General features: G+C 37.5%; 2 protein-coding genes across 2 annotated transcripts; both read left to right on the top strand.

The window, feature by feature from the left end:
- Positions 1-517: 517 nt before the first annotated feature.
- On the top strand, positions 518-8,321 carry LOC108678120 (exosome complex exonuclease RRP46 homolog). Its single transcript, XM_018166466.1, has 5 exons — positions 518-713; positions 5,652-5,765; positions 6,626-6,747; positions 7,363-7,509; positions 8,071-8,321. The coding sequence occupies exons 1-5, from the start codon at positions 644-646 to the stop codon at positions 8,299-8,301; spliced, it is 684 nt and encodes a 227-aa protein (XP_018021955.1). The 5' UTR covers positions 518-643; the 3' UTR covers positions 8,302-8,321.
- Positions 8,322-8,810: 489 nt separating this feature from the next.
- On the top strand, positions 8,811-17,898 carry LOC108678131 (general transcription factor IIH subunit 2). The gene is made up of 12 exons (XM_018166478.2): positions 8,811-9,341; positions 9,763-9,849; positions 10,124-10,173; positions 10,840-10,994; positions 11,321-11,449; positions 12,737-12,910; positions 13,425-13,509; positions 14,363-14,487; positions 15,225-15,311; positions 16,033-16,121; positions 16,954-17,062; positions 17,617-17,898. The coding sequence occupies exons 2-12, from the start codon at positions 9,794-9,796 to the stop codon at positions 17,722-17,724; spliced, it is 1,167 nt and encodes a 388-aa protein (XP_018021967.1). The 5' UTR covers positions 8,811-9,341; positions 9,763-9,793; the 3' UTR covers positions 17,725-17,898.
- Positions 17,899-19,631: the final 1,733 nt, after the last annotated feature.

Genomic DNA, 19,631 nt, shown 5'->3' with positions numbered 1-19,631 from the left:
CTCCATCAAGGAATATAGTCAAATTTTCACCTTTGTGGCAATATGTTGCCGTCGCGTTTGCCATCATGAATTAATATGAAGTATTTAAAGTATATACACCGATAATTTGTTCGCTTGAAACAAGTAGGATGAATCATTTGGTATATTCAGACAAATTTCTAATTGACATCTGCATCTCTTAAGACTCTTATTGTCTGTAACATTTTATTCTGCAAGTTCTGTTAAAATGCATATAATTCAGAGCACATTTTTTAGAAAAATGTCACAGTGACGACTTTAACGAACTTCGTACGTCAGTCATCAAGAAACCATCACGGCTACAATGCACATATTTCGATTTGAAACTTTTAGGATTCGTAAACATGCTTACTACCTGCATGTTCAAACAATTGCAGGGGTTCGAGCTGCGGTCGATTACGGACGTGTGCCTGTGAACATTGAACAATCGACTAGATAGATTTGTGTCCACCTAGATATTAGCCGAAATCGTATCTCACATATATTTATCAGTATAAAAAATTGATTGTAGATTGGTCTTGGCAATTACGTATGTACATTTAGCACGATAGTAACGGATAGTTTGTTTATTCAATTTAGCTAGTTGCAAAAAAAAGCTTTCATATTTTATCATCATCATTTCATCATGTCAATTGAACAGTCTGTTCAACTGAACTTTTTATCTCGTGCTGATGGCTCTGCTTACTATTGCTTAGGTAAGTAAGATTTAAGAATGACTTTCTTTAATTTTAAATATAATGAACAATAATATATTTGGTGAAGTTTGATTTGCATTCCATTTGTTATTTGTAGTGCTTAGCATATCACTGCTTAGGAAGTTAGGACTTTAGGAGCCTAGTATTTTGTAAATAGGCTAGTAAGGATCTCAAGACTCAGTCTCAGCCTCTCAGGGCACAGTTAACTGAGTGAAGACATCTTAAATTCTTGATCTATACCTAATCATCCTTTAGTAAAGCTGGTATTATTGCAGATTAACTACATCCAAAAAAAAGGGTATTTTTTTTTGAATTATATGTTTTTTGGGGTGTAGATTACGAATCTGAAATCCATTTTTGGCGGTCGGCATCGGAAAACCGATTTTTTTCCGAGAGTGAAAAAAATCGGTTTTCCGATGCCGACCGCCAAAAATGGATTTCAGATTCGTAATCTACACCCCAAAAAACATATAATTCAAAAAAAAAACACCCTTTTTTTTTGGATGTAGTTAATCTGCAATAATACCGTAAAGCTTAATAAGGTTGAACATTTACTAAAATCCTTATCCTTGAAGGAAAAATGAGTAAAAGCTGCCCAATCAGGAAAATACAATTCATCTCATCATCTTCTCATGAATCAGATAAAAAGATGAAAAATTCCAGTTAATCTGGTAAATTTTCCCTCTCCTAAGGTCTTTTCATAATCTTTTTCTGTGAAAAATGAGTAAAAAAAATTTTTACCTGAAATTTTCCAAAATAGGGTAAACACAGTAGTGACGGTATATTCTGACACATTAGGGACGTAGCAAAAAATGAATGGCTTTAAAAAAATTACCATATGCACAACTCGAGACTCGAGTTCTGTTTGCTTTACATCACTCAAAACACCGCAGTCCGCACTATGCGCCTGCAACAATGAAACATCACAAACTGTTGCCATATTTATTTAAAAGCCTTTAGAATGCAAACCTACCAAATCCATTTATTCCAACCCTGTGTGTGACTAAATTAGGCATTTTGTGAGACTAATTCTGGCTGCGCTTCAAACTCTACTAATTTGTAATTCCAAGTGTTTCAATTTCGAACCCTCTTGTGTTCGAATTCTGATTGCTGTGTGAGCTGTATTGGAATACGACACAGCTCGGAATTAGAACACTATTGAATATTGAACACTACTTAATTAGGCTTTTAATTAAGAGCTATTAGGCTTTTAATTAAGAAAATTTTAATTTTTGCACATAGCTCGGAATGAGCTCTGTGTGTTTAATTCCAAGCTGAGCTGAAATTAGTTTTTATGTGTCTAAAACCTCTCAACTTAATCATCTATTTATTTATTTACCACTTAAAATCAGCAAATACAAGTATACTTAAAGAATTCCTAATATATTCACAGACTTATTTAAAAGTCTCAAACTATAAAATTCTTTCTACTCAAACAGTTTATCACTATTTGGTAGAGCAAGGTCTACTATCAACTTTGACACATTTTTTGATGTTCTCACTGGGTGATGTGCACTGTCTCTCTTTGGATCTTAACATTTTCCCGCCAGACGGCCCAGACTTAGTGTTTCGGCAATGGTATGGTGCGCAATAGTATGATGTCACTACTTCAACCATCAACAAATGCGTGGAACTAAGACAAAGCTTAATATAAAGGAAAAAGTTGAGCAGTGTTGCAATTACCCACGATGTTAGAATATACCACGTTTACCCTAATTGTGAAATGAACTTTTTTATCAAAAATGTTAGGAAACTTCTGCCCACTACACTAAGACAAATTGGATGCAAGTTATAGATTAAACTGGAAAATTATTAAAAATAAAAGCTGCTCATGGATGCAATAAAAATGTCAATTTCTTAACATTAATATTATTTTATTTGCCCTGGCCTTGTTAGGGTAAATACACCATATTCTGACACCTTGACCTTAAGGACATAGCAAGAAATAAATGGCTATAAGTAGATCACCGTATGCGCAGCTCAAGTTCTGATTGATTTACATCACTCTCAAAACACCACACTATGCTCCAGCAATGATGATGTACCATTTGTTTATGTACCATTTTTATTTTTGTACCATTTGTTTACAAATGGTACAAATCACCTATGAAAAGATTTATTTTATCCTAAATTATTGAAAAATTTTCTCAAAATTTGAATTAGGCCATAAATATAAGATTCATATTATTAAGGGGGAGTGTCTACCCTAAAATTTTGGATTTTGGCTTTTCCAGTTTTTAGTCTCATTGTAAAGCTGACATTTTGACCTATCCAATGGTACCAAAACCATCTCTTTACGTTGATTTATGCATTCACTACAGATCATGAAAGAGAGGGGGTGGGGGAGTTCTTTAACAAATAGAATAGGAGGAAATCAGCTGCTGAGCACTTTAAATAGTGTCTGCTTCAGCTGCAGCTCAGTTAACTGCCTGGCATTGTATGAGGAGGTGTGCATGTAGTCATTCCCACCATCCTTGACTGGAATCAAGCTGCAGTAATGTTTAGTTTTGTATCCTTGCTAAACATTGAGTGCCTATTGCGATGCGCACAGGACTTTGTTGCGCTCTCCTGAACATTCACACTTATTGTTACGGCAAACCTATCTCCTCCTAGAGTTTTGAAGCTACAGCGATGAGATATATACCATTTGATTCGTAAATAAAATCTCTAGAAACCATCCGGTCATTTTTTTTTATTTTGTTATAGTTTGGATTATATATTGCCAAAAGTGGGAGGTGGAGAGGGAAAAATTGAAATTTTTTGGGAAAATTTTGGAAAATCCCCTCTCCCGAACAAATTCAAAATTCAAAAAATGATCAGATGGATTTTAGATATGGTCATTACAAATCTATTGATATAATAATAATAATAATAATAATAATAATAATAATAGCAGATTCAGCATTTATTAGGCCGTAGGCCTGTTGCCGATTCTTAACATTGCAGAACATTCACAGCATTTTGTGGTCTTGAACTCGCAATTACTGCTTCAATTCTGCTGTGCTTAACCACCCGGCCTCCTCGCCGATTCTGACCAGAAACTGGGGCACAGAGCTAGGATCAAACCTGCGCCTTTCTGCTCCAATCTTGGTTCTCTGAACTGTAACCACTGGGCCACCCTGCCCAGTGTCTTGATGTTGTATCACAATTTTTGAAGGAGGAGATAGATTTTTAAAGTATCCCCTTTTTTGCTGTTTTCAATGAATTCCACGTTTTCTTTCATTTTAAAAAAAAACTGACAGGAACAAAAAGTTCTTAGATTTCTGTTTTACATATGTGTACCAAGTTTCAAAACAATCCGTTTGTAAATGAAAAAGTTTTAAGGGAGACAGTCCCCTTTATGTTGCATGCCATATGAATAGAAATAAGAATATATATTTTTAATTCATTACAGATTATTTCTGAAGTTTCATTTGTTCTGGGTTTGCTGGGTTGCTGGCATGAAATATTTCTATCTTCCAAGACTATACTAGAGTTTTCCCATCTTAATTTGAGCCACAAGTTTCTTACTGTATGAATCACCTTTATTGAAAAAATATAACTCAGTACTCACTGTAGTGAGTGACAGAGAGCGCATTTTCTTTTCGACAAAAACTTGAGGTCACGGACGGACGGACAGACAGACAGACGGACAAGGTAAGCACAATAGTGCATTTTTCCATAAATGAGAAAATGCGCTAAAAATGCAGAATTGCTCAGCAAGATTCTAAATTTAAATGAAAATGTATCACTTACAAGCTATGAGATTTTAGTAATAAGTAAGAAAATTCTAATATTGGGCTAAGCTTTAAGGTACATTGTATCTACTTGACTGCTTCTTGCTTAATGCCCTGACTGTGAGGTAAGATATTTTTTGTTGAGATCTGACATCTTGTTTGGCTTTTCATCAAGCCATCTTCACCATCAATTTACATCCAAGTTTAGTTGCAGGTTTGATCGCAATTTATAAATTGATAGATTACCATTCCATGGATCTGTATGTGCCACCAATTCCGATTAGTATTTATCACCCACATAGTTTACAATGCGCAATAAGACTACGCCATTTCAATCAAAAGACTACGCCATTTCAATTACACCATTTCAATCTAAAATTACAGTCTATGGAGGAGGGTAATCTTGATTGTCAGCCACAAGGATCCTACAATGGTGTCATTTGGGCTATTAAATTAGCATCCTTGACGCACAAATTTATGTTGTATGCAACATTTTGTCCTGTGTAAATTAAAAAATGAAAAACAAGACAAAGAAGCATTTACAATTGAAAAGGCTGATGGCTTCAAACCAAAGAGGCTGAGGTGATTCATTCAATAATGAATCATTGAATTATGAATGAATACTTAACCTATGCTTATCCCAAATGTTGTAGTCGTACTCAAACAATTCCTGGATTTCCCCCCATTGTGGCATTACATGGATAAATTTTTTCCTCTTCAGTGCCTGGAACTTCTAAGTATTAAACCAAAAAAAAGTTTGGCTTAGTGTGCTCGTGATTAAAAACTAACCTAAAAAATTTATTTATGAATAAAATGACCTTAAATATTTTTTGAATAAAAGTGTTTTGTACAATGAAAAAGCCCTTTTTGATGACTGGTATATGCACAAGTGTTCAAGAACCACCATATATAATAAAAATGTAAATGAATTTCTCAATTGAAACATAATAAGTAGATACTCAAGCCTAACTTAAATTACCGGTAACTTTATCTTGTCTCATGGCACAAAATTATTGTGATAGTTTAAGTGCATAGCAAACTAAAACCAATATTCCTCAACTAATTTTGTTGCTTGGTGCAAATTGGCAGATGAGCAACTTTGTTTGCTGGGCACATTTGCACATATTCATCTACAATGATAAGTATGATGAATAGGGTATCTTTAGAATTGTGTATTGTCAAAGGTACTTTTGATATCTCATAAATTTCATTAATTTTCCAGGAAATACATCTGTCGTAGCATCTGTGACTGGCCCTACCTCTGGTCGTGTGTCAGCCAGACATCACAACAAATGCAATCTGGAAGTTCAATTTTGTCCTTGTAATGGACAGCCAAGTTAGTTATTACAGACTGCATCAGTGCATCTTTTTGTTATTAGTCTCAGCGTAGTGAAAGTTAAGACTTATTAATTTACAAAGTAAGGTATAATTAATTAATTACTATTAAACTATTCACACGTGTTTTAAAATTTTGTTTTTGCTATATTTTATTATTCCTCCTTTTTTGCAGCTGGAGGAGAAAGTTGACCTGGCTACTATACTGTTACAGCCAGGCCTAAAATCCCCCTGAGCCCTTTGTATAACTTGCATAGGTTATTTTCTAGTTAAATTATACCCGCATTGGCTGTATTGCTTGTAGAAGTATGGCGCTACATATTCAGAATACATTATTTTGAGCTAAAACCAGTTATCTCAAGTTTCTATGTCCAGCTTTCATAAATTGACATTTATATCAAGTACAACATGATATTAATAAATATAAATAATTTAAATATAATAGTCACATTGACTTGGGTGTAGTGCGGTACGGGTACTTGAAAAGTTTACAACACCAACATTACAAGATATTCATTTGTTTCAGTGTAAAGGCATTTTATCTATTTAAAACTGAGGTATTGCTGCATTTATTTCCAGTGCATGAGTTGAAGCTTGCATGAAGAACAATTTTGTTATGTTTTACTTTATATTCAATTTGTATGAAAAAATTATGCATATGTATGTAGGCTACTGTGCATCAAAATTACATGGTTATTCTATTGAGTGTGAAATGTGAATAAATTTCTTGTGAAGTGACATAGTTTTCATTATTTTTTGTTTTTTTAAGAAAGAAATTATTTTCTATGCTACCAGCTTTAAGAATAAAAATTGTGCATCTTAAACCTTATTTTTTATACTTATTAAACTGACTTTGAGCAGCAATAGAGGAGCGTGATGTGGAATGCATCATAGGAGAATGCATTGAAGAAATTCTTGCCAGTCATCTACACCCCAGAGCCACAATACTCCTCAATATTCAAGAGCTGCAGTCTGAGCACGAGGTGAAACTGCATTGCACATATATGCTTTTAATTCACCAGCAGAGCAGTCTTCAATCATTGATAATGCACTCTCATTGAAATATGTCCAACTGGCCTATAAACCTCCATCATCACAAGAATTTTATCTATTCATTCCATTATTTAGGGTAAGAATCAAATTAACTTCATATTTCAAGGCATTTTTTACATTTTGGAGTGTGGAAGGAATTTATATTCATGAATTTCTCTTTTATTATAATGGTGTAGACTCCAGTCCGTGATTGGCCTCTCAGATAGAAGTAATTTGTAAGCCTTGTTAGTAGTGAAAGTGAAGATATCTGCAAAAAATATCAATGTTTTGACTAGCCGTATCTACTGAACTTGCTGCACATTGTTGTGATATAAAAACTGTTTGTATAATAATAATATTTCTAAAGTGAATTTTCCAATATATTTGGAAGTTATAGTCTAATTTTCCTTCCAGGTTCAGCTTGGTCTCCTCTATCTGCAAACACTGGCTTTCAGATACGGTTCTCCACTCTAATGTTTTGTTATACTTCCAACCTAGCAATTAATGAAGGGCTACTTTAGTTGTCAAATGCAATTTTTCTGCTTACTTTTCTCTTATTGTTACAGCACCAGCTGCTGACAGCCAGTTTAAATGGCGCAGTCATGGCGTTGATGGACGCCGGCGTGCAGATGCAAGGTCTCCTGGCAGCGGTTACCTGCTGTTACACCCACGCCGGCGTGGTCATTGTTGAACCTACCGCCCTCGAGCTGCAGGTCGTCTATATGAAGCCTCTATTACAACACTTCTCTTTAACTTCACTTCTTGTTGTTTGTCTGCTACAAATCTTAGAATCCATATTTAACACCCTCCTACCTCTCCAGTCAATCTGAAATTTTGCACACTTGCATAATGTTGGAGAAAATGCTTGAATCAATTGACGGAATAAACAATTTTAAAAATTATCTTTTCTTATGTTAAAAAAAATAATTTTTAAAAATACTTGAAAATAAAATAAGATTCTTTGTACATATGTAACATCGGAGACACTGGCCTCTTTAGAAGTGTTGTCTTTAAAAAGTAATTTTGAAACTCATATTATTTTTGTTTATGTAGGTACATATTTACCTGCAGGATAATCTCTACATTATACTCATCCATCCAATGATGAATTTATTTACTCACATACGTGCATGGGAAGTTTTGTCTTAATTAATTTATAATTTTTGCTGCTTAATTGTGTTTTAATTGCAGCATTAAAACTTAGTACCACATTGAAATTTGAAAGTGATTATGTTCTGTAAGGAGGAACCCAAATTTGTTTTTTCTTCGAGCAGGAGAGTAAAAGCTCTTTAGTGTTTGTGTTAGAGAGCGACACGGCGAACGTGGTTGCCTGCTACCAGCAAGGCCGGCTCAGCGTTGCCGAATATACTGCTGTACTCAACAGGGCCATTGAAGCTGCCAAAGAAGTATTCCAGTTTTACAGATCTGAAATGTTGAAAAGATATTCCAGTCATGGGTGCATTGATGGCCAAAACGAAGCAGACTATGATTACGATCCGTTGTAGTACAATGGTTATGTCACATCTATTGCTTTTCATTTTGACCTCATGGTGAATAATGTTTCGAAATATTTACCGCATTTCTGTCTGTAGTAGAAAAGTCGATATGAATTAATAGATTAATTAATTTATATAACGCTTTTGACATTTAGAGGCTGTATTTATGTATTGATCTTGAGAAAACGTTTGCCTTTTCTACTTTCGTAGATCAGGTAAATTTTGTTGTTTAGAAATATTCAGCAGGGAGCAAAGGACTGTCCTTGCTTGGGGAGGTTGACGTTCCCCCTGACCCGACACCTCGATGTGACGTCAATTGCATGCAAACATCTGGCGTACGTTTATCATTTATTGAATTTTATCTCGAGCTATTGTAATTCAATTCACGGTGAAGACGCGGTCATGAGCCGTACAAAGTCCAGCTGCGCAATTAAACATATGTATATTTATTTACTTGAAATATGCCTTGCGATCTACCGACGTCATCTGAAGAATTGCCCGACTCCCTGATAATTTAAATCGACAAATTCTCTGGTCACTAATTGCACGCGTATATATATATGGGTGCACAAAATCTTTGCATGCTAAACATTACGTGATGATGGTTTTTGAAGAGGTAAGACGTGTGGCTCTGTTTTTCGGGATTTGAGTTCCTGAGACATTCGGATGATTACCAGTTTGATGTTCGTCTCTTCCAGCTCCCTTGCGCTCTCTTTCGCGGCTTAACGTGACCCATTCAAAACTCAAGAATGCGGAAGAAACCTAATTTCACCTTTGATATTAGTAATATTAAATGGTTGCTTACACAACCTACGCAAGTGAACGAGGCAAAATTGCAATATTACTCCTCAATCTATTCTTTGTCAGAGTATATCGTATATGAGAAATAACGCACCGCACTGTTAGGTGATCTTGATTGAAAATCGCTTGTATTGGTTGCTGACAGGAGAATGCATTGAAGTGATAGGCCAGGATGGATTATTTCTAAAATTTGAGAAAATGGTCTGTCCAAATTCCGTTATCCCGAATCCAGTTAATAACTTTGAAACGTAAGTACGCTTATTAAAGGGAAATCCGTTCTAACATTTTTAGCGTGGAATTCGCATTAAAACCTCGTTTCTAGGTATAACGGAAACTTGAACCTATATTTTCAATGCATCTTACCCTTAATAAGTAGAAACCAAATGTCCACTTTTAATCCAACTTCTCCTCCCTCTTTTGAGGCTCGAGGCACGTGCACCTCTACGAATACAATTCCCGGCCAATATCCCGACACGATATGAGACGTTGATGCTCTTAATTTATAAATTTCCATGTACCCTGAAAGCTTTATTATAAAAATTTAGCTTTGAAATTGATTTACCATTGTCACCTGGACGTTAAAGATATCATGATCTTAAAACCATGTACCATATAGGTCAAGGAACTACAATTGTGCTACTCCTCGTCACTTACTTCATTCTATTGCAGCTTATTTATTAACAACGTTTAATCAGTAGTTATGGATGAAGAAGATCCAAAAGAGTACCGCTGGGAGAGTGGATACGAAAAAACATGGTCAGTATAAATAATTTTGACTTGTCTCTTTGAATTTGATAGTGACTTATATAAATGGCAACCGAGTTCAACATTAGTTTCATGTCAATTGTTTGAATCAGAATTGTTGATCATACGAGAAGGATTGTGTTACTAGAGCAGTTGGCAGGTAGAAATACAATATATGATGTGCTCACACAACAGTGTTGGGTATATATATGAAGAAGTAGCTATGTTAGTGCAACATTACTACGAACAAACATGTTTATGTATCCCCTGGTGCTTCTGTTAACAGGGAGGCCGTCACGGAGGACACCGCTGGCCGCATCGAGTCGTCCGTCACAGGTCTGTTTAGCGGAAGAAGCTATCAAGAATCAATATGCAGTGTGAATATTCTGACTTTATGTTGCGGTTTTGCATCATGTACGTCGTTTGTTGTCAATGTCCTCTCGAAGTAATGTACAAGATCCTTTTTGATATAAGTATTAGATATTGATCATTGCGTAGCTCTTCTTGGTCCAGCGTAGTTACGGTCACGGAGTTTTGCGGTTTGAAAATTTCTAATTAAATATTCTCCTGTGTTAAGTTCCTCCCAATTTTATAATCTACCCACCTTTTCAGTAGTACTATTCGTTCTGTAAACTCAACGGCGTTGCACTTGAAATACTTGAATTTATTCCGCGCACTATTAGAACATCCCTACTGCCCGATAAGGAGACTAACACGTCTTTGTTTTTTTACTCTACTTTTCGTTTTGTCGTTGTGTAATCATTTTTTTTTAATCTGGTCGTTGCGTGTTGTCTGTTATTTTTCGAGTGCCCACAGCTTGAGAAGTCAAATATAAGCATAATAGCATTTGAAAGAACACTAAAATTGATAATGAAGCCAAGTCACCACTGCCGCAGCGTATGCTTGAGAAAAAAATAGTGATATAACTTCTCCGTTAATTCGAGTTGTTCAAAACAAACTTGCCTCTGTGAAATGTTTTGATTGTATGAAGAATGTTTACAGACATGGTGCTGCGCAGCAAGCGCAAGCGAATGCTTGCACGTCAGGAGGCAGGAGTGCGTCTTGGCATCATGCGACACGTCTTCATCGTCTTGGACATGTCCAGCGCCATGAACGAACAAGACCTCAAGCCAACTCGTCACCACTGCCTCGTCAAGGTGACCAAAACGATGTGGTGCTGCGATTAAATATTGTCTAATGGTGGCTGTGATAGTTGAACTCGTGTGCTGGATGGAGTGCTGTGGTAAGATTTGCTAAAAAATCTGGAACTGCTTGTTTCTGTCGTCTCGTATTTGCTGAAAAAGATTAATCATGGTAAACTTTTCGGACGTAGTTTTTTTTTTACTAACACAAATTTTCCGTTTCTGTTGGTGACAACACGTAGTGGATGTTTTTCCGACCCGAAATCGTGTTTTCTTTGAGTTATTCATGAATTGGTTTGCAGAAATTGTGGAATATGAATCTAATTCTGATATCTCTGCAGATTTTACAAGAGTTTGTTCCGGAATTCCACGAGCAGAATCCCATCAGTCAGCTCGGCCTCATCATCACACATAACAAAATAGCCAAGAAGTTCACGGACCTCAGCAACAACCCTCTGAAGCACCTCGAGGTAATACTCCTGTTGTCGTTTCTTAATTACGACCTTTATTCTTTTAATATAAGTTTTGTTACTTCTTTTATCCAACTCGTATATTCTGCCTCAAGATCTTCCCAGTCCTTGTCAGCATATTTTTGGAAATTGGTAATGTGTGCCTCATTTAACCCATACATAACCTCTGTCAACCTGTCTCTTGCATACTTCATCTAAACGCACTACACTAACTAGTCTCTCTTTAGCTTATTTTCATCATTCAGATCATCAGAAGAACTTTTTTAAACCAAGAATTAGTCCAACGTTCAGTATCAAACTGATTTTAAGACCCTAGTACAGTCAGCTATTAAATAACTTTAAGGGGAGCGTCTACCCTAAAATTGAAAATTTGTACTTTTTCGGTTTTTATACTAATTTTAAAGCTGACATTCTGACCTATCCAACGGTACCACTGCCATCTCTCAGTTCTCTCTACGTTGATTTATGATTTCACGACATTTCATGAAAGGGAGGCGGGTGGGGGAGTTCTTTAAGTAATTAGATAGGAACTAATTAGCTGCTGAGCTCTTTAAATATAGTGTCTACTTGAGTTGTGCTGCAGTTACGTGTTTAGTCTCATCTTAAAGCTGACTTTTAGTTTGGTATCTATGCTACATTGAGCGCATATTGTGGTGCGCGCGGGACTTTGTCGCGCTCTCCTCAACATTCACACTTATTGTCACGGAAAACCTATCTCCTCCTAGAGTTTTGAAGCTACAACAATGAGACATATACCATTCGATTCGCAAAGAATAGATCTACAAAACGACTTAGCCGTTTTTTCAATTTCGTCATAGTTTGGATTTTATTCCTGAAAAAGGGGGGGTGGAAAGGGGTAAAATCGAAAAATTTCCGAAAATTTACGAAAAATGCTCCCACACCCGCAAAAATTAGAAATTCAAAAAACGGCTAGGTCGTTTTATAGATAAAGATTTTACGCATCGAATGATATGTGTCTCGATGTCGTAGCTTGAAAATCCTAGGAGGAGATTTCATAAGTACCCCCTTTTTGACCGTTTTCTATGAATTTCACGTTTACTTTCATTTTTTTCGAAAAATTCACACGAACAAAATGTGAGTTTTTTTTCCATTTTACATATGTGTACCAAGTTTCAGAGTGATCCGTTTGTAAATAGCCGAGATAATTTTTGGGGTAGACGCTCCCCTTAACCTTGTTTGAAAATCAGAGTCCAAAATTCTCCATGCTATATATCACGTTGAAGCAAGTAAATAATAAACTCGGAAGTTAACAGCCACTATTGCTAGAACCTGACGAAGCTATTGGAGGTTCCTTGTCGAGGCGAGCCAAGCCTTCAGAACTCCCTTGAGCTGGCGGTGTCTTCTCTATGCCACCTGCCGCCCCACACCTCGCGTGAAGTTCTCATCCTCTACGCTGCCCTCACCACCTGCGACCCTGGCGAGATCAGCCAGACCATACAGGTTGAGTGGTCGTTATTCATGCTATAAAGATCAAGTATTCCATTTATTTAGGAAAAATTTACACTGCCGACTCTGTACGGCCTAAAATTAGCAATGTCTTATTACTAATTTTAGGGCGAACATCGCAAATTATTTGAGTATGAAATGTTTGGATGATCGCTTTTATGAAATTTTGTCAATAGGCTAGCGTCAAGCCTGCATCCAAACAATGAGGCTACAATGACTTAATGTAAGCTTGGCTGTAACGACTAACCCTCTACCGCCTGACGTAACCGGAGTAATATTGTCACAAGCCTACTTCCCGAAAAGGATACGTTGCTAGTGAGCACAATATTGACTGGCATTGATGGTTGCTGCAGTGTACAACAACTTTAAGATGTTCTCTGTTGCGTATAAACGTCTTCAGTTTGCCGCATTCAATATTTTACGTATAATTTCATTTGAAAGTTATGTTCCCGGAGAGTAACATACGGCGGTGGAGGGTTAACATGCTGATACCGTCGTTACCCAACAGAAAGTCCATGCCAACAACATTCGAGTATCCGTGGTGGGACTCGCTGCTGAACTGCACATCTGCAAACTGCTCAGCTCAACAACCGGTAAATTTTGACGTACGACAACAAAGATTGACGGCAGCTTTGGGTTACAAGTATTTCAAGTCTTGTCTCTGCTCTATATTGAATTTGCATAGTGTTTTTCTTCGTGCTAATTTTCTTGGGATTGGAGTGAATCACTTCGTTTTTTTCTCAACATCATGGAAATTCTTTATTCTGTACGCTGATGTTTAGCGCCATCACTATAATCCGTTAATGATAATGGTAAATGTATTCAAAGATTATAATTATGAAACACCGCCGATTTAGACGGAGAATGTTACATATATTATTTTTGTACCTAAATTGCTTTGTATAGTGAGAATAATAACTAAGACATTGTATCTCACTGCAGTGTTTCATAATTATTGTTCTTTCATGAATGTGTTCATCAAACTGATTATCACGGGAAGTGGAGATCATTTTATCATTAATTTGAGTGCTGTTCACTTCTGCTGGTATTCCAATTTCAGGCCGAATGTTTCACTTTTTAGCAAATTTTTTCATTTATGGAAAAAAAGGCGCTATTGTGCTCGTCATGGCCGTCCGTCTGTCAGTCTGTCCGTGACTTCAGGTTTTCGTCGACGAGAAAATGCGCTCTCTGTCACTCACTGCAGTGAGCAATGTTTGTCACTGCAGTGAGCAAATAAGTGTCATATCCTGAGAGTAAAGTATCGATTTACGAGGACACAGTAAAGTACCGGTGTCCAATTTTCCATTATGTAATGGCTGATGTAGCGGCCTGAGTACATGTAGCGACCTAAGTACACGTTGCGGCCTGAGTACACGTAGCGGCCTATGTATACGAACAATAAGATAATATCATTATGTTTGATGTTCATTGTTCTATGATTTACAGGCGGTACATTTTCGGTTTGTCTCAATGACCTCCACCTGCGAGAGCTGGTGCGTGACCAGCTCGAGCCTCCACCAGCCGCCGCCAGCATGGACCACACGCTCATCAAAGTCGGCTTCCCACATCAGGTAGTGATCGGCCTTCTGCACCAGGTAGTGATTGGCCTTCTGCACCAGGTAGTGATTGGCCTTCTGCACCAGGTAGTGATTGGCCTTCTGCACCAGGTAGTGATTGGCCTGTCTTCTTCATCGTAAAGTGCAGCTTTATCGTAGCAATAACCACCTGTAAAGTAGTGTTTCAATTCTATTCCTGTTCACTCGCTATAAGAGTTTCTATTTCAACCCTTGTTGGCTTGCATAGATACCTACAACTCTACATACATTAAGTTTATCGGTACATACACTTGATACGATTGTAAGGCTGTCGAATTTAGCGGTCTGACGAGAGTTGAACGATTCTCAAGTTTATGGAATGCGATCTAGACTTTCTTAAGTAGGATCAGAATTGTTGAACATAAGCCCAATTCATTCGTCAACCAGAACTCGCACTAATTGGTTCTGAAATTTGGTAAGCTATCATTGATTTACTTGTGTGCCTTTTGATTGTGTCTTTCAATATCGTTTGTAACTTTGATTCATATTATACTTTGATCAACAAATTTTTCATTCATTTGTCCAATCATAACAAATGATGAGTTTTTCTTCTGAAAAACCGTGATGAACAATGAGTCTGACCCTTATACTCTCCGTTCCTCACTTTATTATCAGAATCGTGTTTTTATAAATCAAAATGATACACGTACAGATAATTTAAAAATTTGTTGTAAAGTCCTGGAAGATAATTGAATTAAATTTGCTTACCCCAGGTGACGGCGAACGCGAAGCCTGCGATGTGCATGTGTCACCTCGACGACTTTCCCAGCCTCAGCACCCGCGGCTACTACTGCCCTCAGGTCCTCATTCTCTCGTATTGCTGCCTACACATTATTAGTCTCTTTCACTACTGCCCTCAGGTCCTCATTCTCTCGTATTGCTGCCTACACATTATTAGTCTCTTTCACTACTGCCCTCAGGTTCTCATTCTCTCGTATTGCTGCCTCTACATTATTAGTCTCTTTCACTACTGCCCTCAGGTTCTCATTCTCTCGTATTGCTGCCTACACATTATTAGTCACTTTCACTACTATGCAAAAATACAACAGTGCAATAATAAAAATTATACTGAAACGGTTTAAGTTCAGCTCAGTTTTTTAGCGTTGCCCAATCAACGCGTTCGTGACCTAAAGCCAGACGCAAAAATAACTTGACCATGGGGAAGCAAATTCCAACTTAATAACATAAGTTTAATACCTTAGTTATTACACGTTAAATCATTCAGACCTGGCAAATTAGGTTCTCCTTGTTCACTGCGTACAACTCTTAAAATTGTCGTGTCATAATAATGCATCACACAATGAGTTCTCTGCAGTGCTGTAAAATAATAAAATAATAGAAACTACAAGTTTTCTTGTGTCTGTTTTGTTATAGCGTAAAATTTTTTCGGTAGTCGACATGAAAATATTTGAAAATAAGTATGTGCACAAGGGCAACATTTCCCTGAAGTTGCTGTTGTTTTGTAAGTTACAAGTCTCCATCGAGTGTGGCTGGAGCTACCGAGCTTTTGTTTTTTTACAGTGCAACGCCAAATACTGCGACCTGCCTGCCGAGTGCCGCGTGTGTGGCCTCATGCTGGTCACGGCGCCCCACCTAGCCAGGAGCTACAGGTATGTATATATTTATATATATTCATTGCATTAGCTTAGAATAATTCTTATATTATCAGTCTGCTTATATCGCAAGTTCACAAGGAATTTAAAAGCAAATTAAACAGCAAGCATATGATGTTGTTTTGAAAACACCAAGCATATGATGTTGTTTATATATCGATATGGTGAATTTGCTTGGTGTTTTCTTTGCTTTTCAATTCCTTAGAATAATTCTATTATGCGTCGTCTGCATTAAAGTTAACCCGCATTAGCTGCCAGAAGGCCTTACCATGAGCGGTAGTGCGGCACTGTTAGCGGCTGGCAATCTTTTCTGCAATTGTCTTGGAAGAAATCAGTAGGTATACATGCATGTTTACTGTGTTCTTATTAATTGAATATTTTCATTTAAATAACAGAAACCATAAAGTTGAGATCCTATAAGGCTATAACTACTTGCATTTGCTGCTGACAAGGTCCTGATTCAAAAATTTTAACTCGTTGATTCTTCATACGTTTGGTTACCAAGGCTCGGGAACGATTCAGCTATGACTTGCCCGTCATGGAGCATTTCACTGTTACATATGCACCCTACTTCTCTGGATTGTCTCAAAATCTTAGTTGGATTTGAAGAAGCAAATGCCTTGCTGGCATTAAAGTCGATTTTGCCCTGTAACGAAAAACGACGCAGGTAGTCTTGCGTGAAGAACTCTGATCTGTTGTTAATGGTTTTACCTCGTCAACTCCGTAAAGCCGTGCTTAGTATCTAGCTTTGAGAAAAATTACAACGTCTTTAAAATTTGTATCTTAAATTTGTTGATCCCTCTTTGAAATGCTTTAAATTCTTGTGCAGACATTTGTTTCCACTGAAGCAGTTCGTCGAGGAGGAGTATAGTGCTGATTTGGCCCCCAACTGCTATGGCTGCTTCAAGCTCTTCGACAAAGACGGTTTCGATAAGCATGTTCGTGGAGCTTTCTTTCTGTAGTTCCTGCTCGAAAATTTATCTCTATATTTATTGGTAACTTTAAAATTTTCTTGTGTAAAATATTTTCGTTGTTCACAAGGTCACTCTCTTTTTTCATTTGAAGGCGAATTATCTTTTAATTATCTAAGTAGTCATTAGGGACACTCCACCTTGTCTTATCACCCTTCAAAATTACCTTAACCTTATTCCAAGTAGCTCGAATGCTATCGTACTTAGGAAAGAGAATCCCGTGAATTGGTGGGAGAGGGAGGCAATTTTGCTTGCCCGAGATATGAAGAATTTATTAGAGATATGAAGAGTTTATGAATTAACCTATAATATTCGTGATATTCAATTAATTTTTTCCTTAATTATTCAATTGCAAACATGTCTTCTTGAGCTATGTTCCTAGTCACGCCAAGCGCTCATAATCGTTGTAAATCCAACATGGTTAAATCAATCAGAATTATAACCGTCACGGAAGTTTGAATCGACCATCTGGCTTTGTTTCCGCTTAAAATTTTTATCTCATAAGCTAAATTGTTTCTCAGGTATACCGGTGCAGCAGCTGTAAGCAGCTCTTCTGTGTAGACTGCGACATTTTCCTGCATGACACCGTCCACACGTGTCCAGGCTGTGCCTCCAACCCCCACTTTTGAAGACCTGGTGGTGACCACAGAATTACGATAATAACTATACTTTTGTATGCTGTTAATGATGCGTTGGCATCAGAAACGAACAATCGATTTGATTCGCAGCCAAGAGAGCATCGCGATTCATATCTAACTGTGATACTTTGTAACATTTTAGAATATACTACGAATACTGTGAAATTTGTTTTCCCAAATATTATGCCATGACCGCCCAGAACAAGAATGCGTAAAAAGGTCCTACCGGTATTAACCATGCATAAATCTGCATCCCGCAAATGGAAATACCAATAAGCACCTAGGAGGGATAGGCATGTTGTGAGGAATAGGATTATCTATCACTTGACTGCTCACCATCTCCTATCAGATTGTCAACATGGTTTTATTGCCGGTAGATCCTGCACCACTAACTTATTATCTACGTTGAACGATTGGACTCGCCTGCTGGACGAAAGGGAGCCAGTGGATGCATTGTACCTCGATTTTGCCAAAGCATTTGACAGTGTTCCTCATGAGCGGCTGTTGCGTAAAGTGAAGTCTTTGGGGATTGAGGGAAACGTACTCCAATGGATCAGAGATTTTCTAGTAGGTAGACGACAACGTGTCAGTATTAACGGAACTGTGTCAGACTGGGTATCAGTGCGCAGTGGCGTGCCAAAAGGAAGCGTTCTTGGGCCTATTTTGTTCGTTGCTTTTATAAACGATTTGCCAGAGCGTGTGCTCCAACGATTCCAGCGTGTGCTCCATGTATGCCGACGACACAAAAGTTTATAATACAGTTATTATAGTGAAGGATGCGTCAAATAAAGCGCAATTACAAGATGATCTTGACAGTTAAGTTAACTGGGCTGATACGTGGCAGCTGCGGTTTAATGCTGACAAGTGTAAAGTACTTCACCACGGCAAGAACAATGAACAGCAAGATTACAGTATGAGAAGACATGGTTGCAATGAGAGAGTAATGATTGAGATGTTTAGTGTGGAAAAAGATCTCGGAGTTTATGTCGACAAGGAGCTGAAATTTTCTAAGCATGTTGAAACGCAAGCTAACACATCCAAAATACTTCTTGGACTAATCAGACGCTCGTACGAGTTCCTAGATAGAGAAGCGATGAAGCAGTTGTTTGTTGCTGTCGTGCGCCCGAATCTAGAGTTTGGAAACGTTGTGTGGTCACCGAGATTTGAAAAGGACAAAAATTTATTAGAGAATGTTCAAAGACGGGCAACAAGGATAATTCCAAGCTTGAAGGGCAAGTCCTATGAAGAAAGATTAAAGATTATGAAGCTTCCAAGCCTTGGTTATCGACGTCTGCGTGGCGACCTCATTGAAGTAAACAAGTATACTCATGGTTTATACAAGGTCCACGAACGAATACTAGAATTTGAAACAAGAACCAACACCAGGGGCCACGGCTATAAGTTAAAAAAATTGCGCTGCAACTTCTCCACGCGACAACATTTCTTCTCGCTCCCAATCACCGACATGTGGAACAGCCTCCCCGATTACATCGTTGTATGAACGCGTTCAAGAACAGACTGGATAAAGCTATGGAAAAATATATGTTCAGACTTGAAATGCCCAGCATCATATCGAACCCGGTGGAAGTCGAGTAGCTATTTCAAACTATTGTCAGTCATGAAAAGATCCGGTCAAATGACACGATTTTAGATCTTCTGTGAACAAGTCACGAAATGTAAAAGAATCGGCGACAGGCCACATCAGGCCTACACTTCAGCGCCGACATCACTATATTATGTTATGAGATCCTTTACTGCGCACTGAGATGTTGCTTCTAGACCATTGTTCATCAAAACTAAAGAAATGTTTACTGGTAGTATAGATATTTTCTAAAACACTAGTATCTGTCCATAGCATTGATCTATGCTGTCATTTACAGGAGAGAAAAATAATCTAA

The sequence above is a fragment of the Hyalella azteca genome, unplaced genomic scaffold (assembly GCF_000764305.2).
Source record: "Hyalella azteca isolate HAZT.00-mixed unplaced genomic scaffold, Hazt_2.0.2 contig11024, whole genome shotgun sequence".
NCBI classification, from domain to species: Eukaryota; Metazoa; Arthropoda; class Malacostraca; order Amphipoda; family Hyalellidae; genus Hyalella; species Hyalella azteca.
Note: the sequence above shows the minus strand (reverse complement) of the source record. Positions and strands in the feature narration are given on the sequence as shown.

Excerpts from the sequence above, each read along its gene's own strand:
- LOC108678120 (XM_018166466.1), top strand. The coding sequence starts at position 644 with ATGTCAATTGAACAGTCTGTTCAACTGAACTTTTTATCTCGTGCTGAT. Across the intron at positions 6,748-7,362 it reads AGCTGCAGTCTGAGCACGAG|CACCAGCTGCTGACAGCCAG; the intron begins GTGAAACTGCAT and ends TTATTGTTACAG. Across the intron at positions 7,510-8,070 it reads CTACCGCCCTCGAGCTGCAG|GAGAGTAAAAGCTCTTTAGT; the intron begins GTCGTCTATATG and ends TTCTTCGAGCAG.
- LOC108678131 (XM_018166478.2), top strand. The coding sequence starts at position 9,794 with ATGGATGAAGAAGATCCAAAAGAGTACCGCTGGGAGAGTGGATACGAA. Across the intron at positions 10,174-10,839 it reads CATCGAGTCGTCCGTCACAG|ACATGGTGCTGCGCAGCAAG; the intron begins GTCTGTTTAGCG and ends GAATGTTTACAG. Across the intron at positions 17,063-17,616 it reads AAGACGGTTTCGATAAGCAT|GTATACCGGTGCAGCAGCTG; the intron begins GTTCGTGGAGCT and ends ATTGTTTCTCAG.